This window comes from Orycteropus afer, unplaced genomic scaffold (assembly GCF_000298275.1).
Source record: "Orycteropus afer afer isolate SDZICR_OR568_19922 unplaced genomic scaffold, OryAfe1.0 scaffold00078, whole genome shotgun sequence".
Lineage (NCBI taxonomy): Eukaryota > Metazoa > Chordata > Mammalia > Tubulidentata > Orycteropodidae > Orycteropus > Orycteropus afer.
The window spans coordinates 120,171-121,629 of record NW_006921665.1 but is presented as its reverse complement, the minus strand read 5'-3'; the positions used below and the strand labels follow the sequence as shown (position 1 = coordinate 121,629).

Below are 1,459 nucleotides of genomic sequence, written 5' to 3'. Positions count from 1 at the left end.
CACCCTGTCCCTAGAGCCTGGCACTTTGAACTTGGAGTTAAAGCCTCCAAACTGTAAGAGAATAAACTCCTGTTGTTAAGGCCATCCCATTTGTGGTATATTCTTGTCAGAGTGGCACTAGGTAACCAGAAGAGTACCTATGCAGAAAGGTAATAGTTGTTTTCTTTTTTTTTAAAGACTATCTTGATACTGTCTGTACTCCCCATTGTATATGAAATTATGTCATGTAAAATTACATATGTGTATATATGTATAAAGATATATTAACATAAAACAGGGAGCTATTTCCAAGAGCAACTGTGTCTGAGCATCATTCTCAAGATAGGGCCTGCTGTGGTTTTAAGTACATGCTGGAATGAATGAAGAAGAGCTCTCAAAAGTGAGCTGTTCCTGGAGCAAAGTCAGGTTCTATAGGGGCTGGAGATTTCAGCAGAGGGCTAGGTCTTCTGGCAGCCTCATGGCTTAATCAAGCAGATGGCAAAAGGCCTGAGTCTCAGACTTTGGATGACAACTGAGATTGGAAACCAGGGAGCAGAGAGCCAGAGGCCCGGGTGGGATCTGGTTACCTGGATCTAGGCAGAGGGTTGAGTACTGGGCACAGGGAATTGACTGGATGCTAAGACTAAGATCTCTGTGCTATAGGTTCTTCCTACCCAGGGCTGGAACTGGAACTGTAGGGAGGGAGGGCTGTTGTACCCTAAGATGGAGGTGATGGGTAGGTATAAGTAGAGTTGGGGTGAGAACAGACAGTGACAGAATTCGTATTTTTCTCAGCCATAAAACATTGTCCAGAGAATGCATCTTTAGGGAAAAATACTTTACAAACCATAATTGAATGCTCTTAAGTTTTTGTTGATAAACAGTTAATAATGCATTGACTTCCTTTTTTCTTGGTCCCTTTCCCTGTTAACCAAGCTGGATGTGTGGAATCTGGTGAAAATGTAACAAATACAACTTATGTTTTCTCCAGGAGGAATCTTAAAAGGTATGCAACTGAGGGAATATTTGAGATGTTTATTCTTTTTGCTTTTGTTGAATAACAGTGCTTTTTTGTAAAACTGTGATTTTTCTTTAAGGCCTATTGCTCATCTTCCATGCCCTGGGAAAGCAACGCTTGCTGTTCGCTGCTGTCCAGTCTACTTTGAGTTGAGGCCGGTGGTGGAAAAAGGTACCATTAGAGCTACTGTGGTTTGTAATGTGTTCTCTCTGAGGCACATCTGTAGGAGGAGGGTCATGATTTGGTTTCTGTGTTGGGAAAAGTGAATGTCTGTCTAAGTTTGGTTCAGTTAAAGAAAAAAACAACTCACTGCCACTGAGTCAATTTCAATTCATAGCGACCTCTCCTTGGGTTTCCAAGGCAGTGTCTCTGCAGAAGTTTGTTGTTGTTGTTGTTGTTTGCCGTCGAGTCGGCCCCGACTCATAGCGACCCCTCCTTGGGTTTCCGAGGCAGTATCACTAC

General features: G+C 42.7%; 1 protein-coding gene across 1 annotated transcript in view; it reads left to right on the top strand.

The window, feature by feature from the left end:
* The window catches only part of CHAF1B (chromatin assembly factor 1 subunit B), a 37,153-nt gene that overhangs the window by 27,501 nt on the left and 8,193 nt on the right, over nucleotides 1-1,459 (top strand). Inside the window, exons 8-9 of the mRNA XM_042780998.1 lie at nucleotides 916-985; nucleotides 1,077-1,168. Of these exons, the coding sequence (XP_042636932.1) occupies nucleotides 916-985; nucleotides 1,077-1,168 (162 nt within the window). The remainder of the gene's footprint in view (nucleotides 1-915; nucleotides 986-1,076; nucleotides 1,169-1,459) is intronic.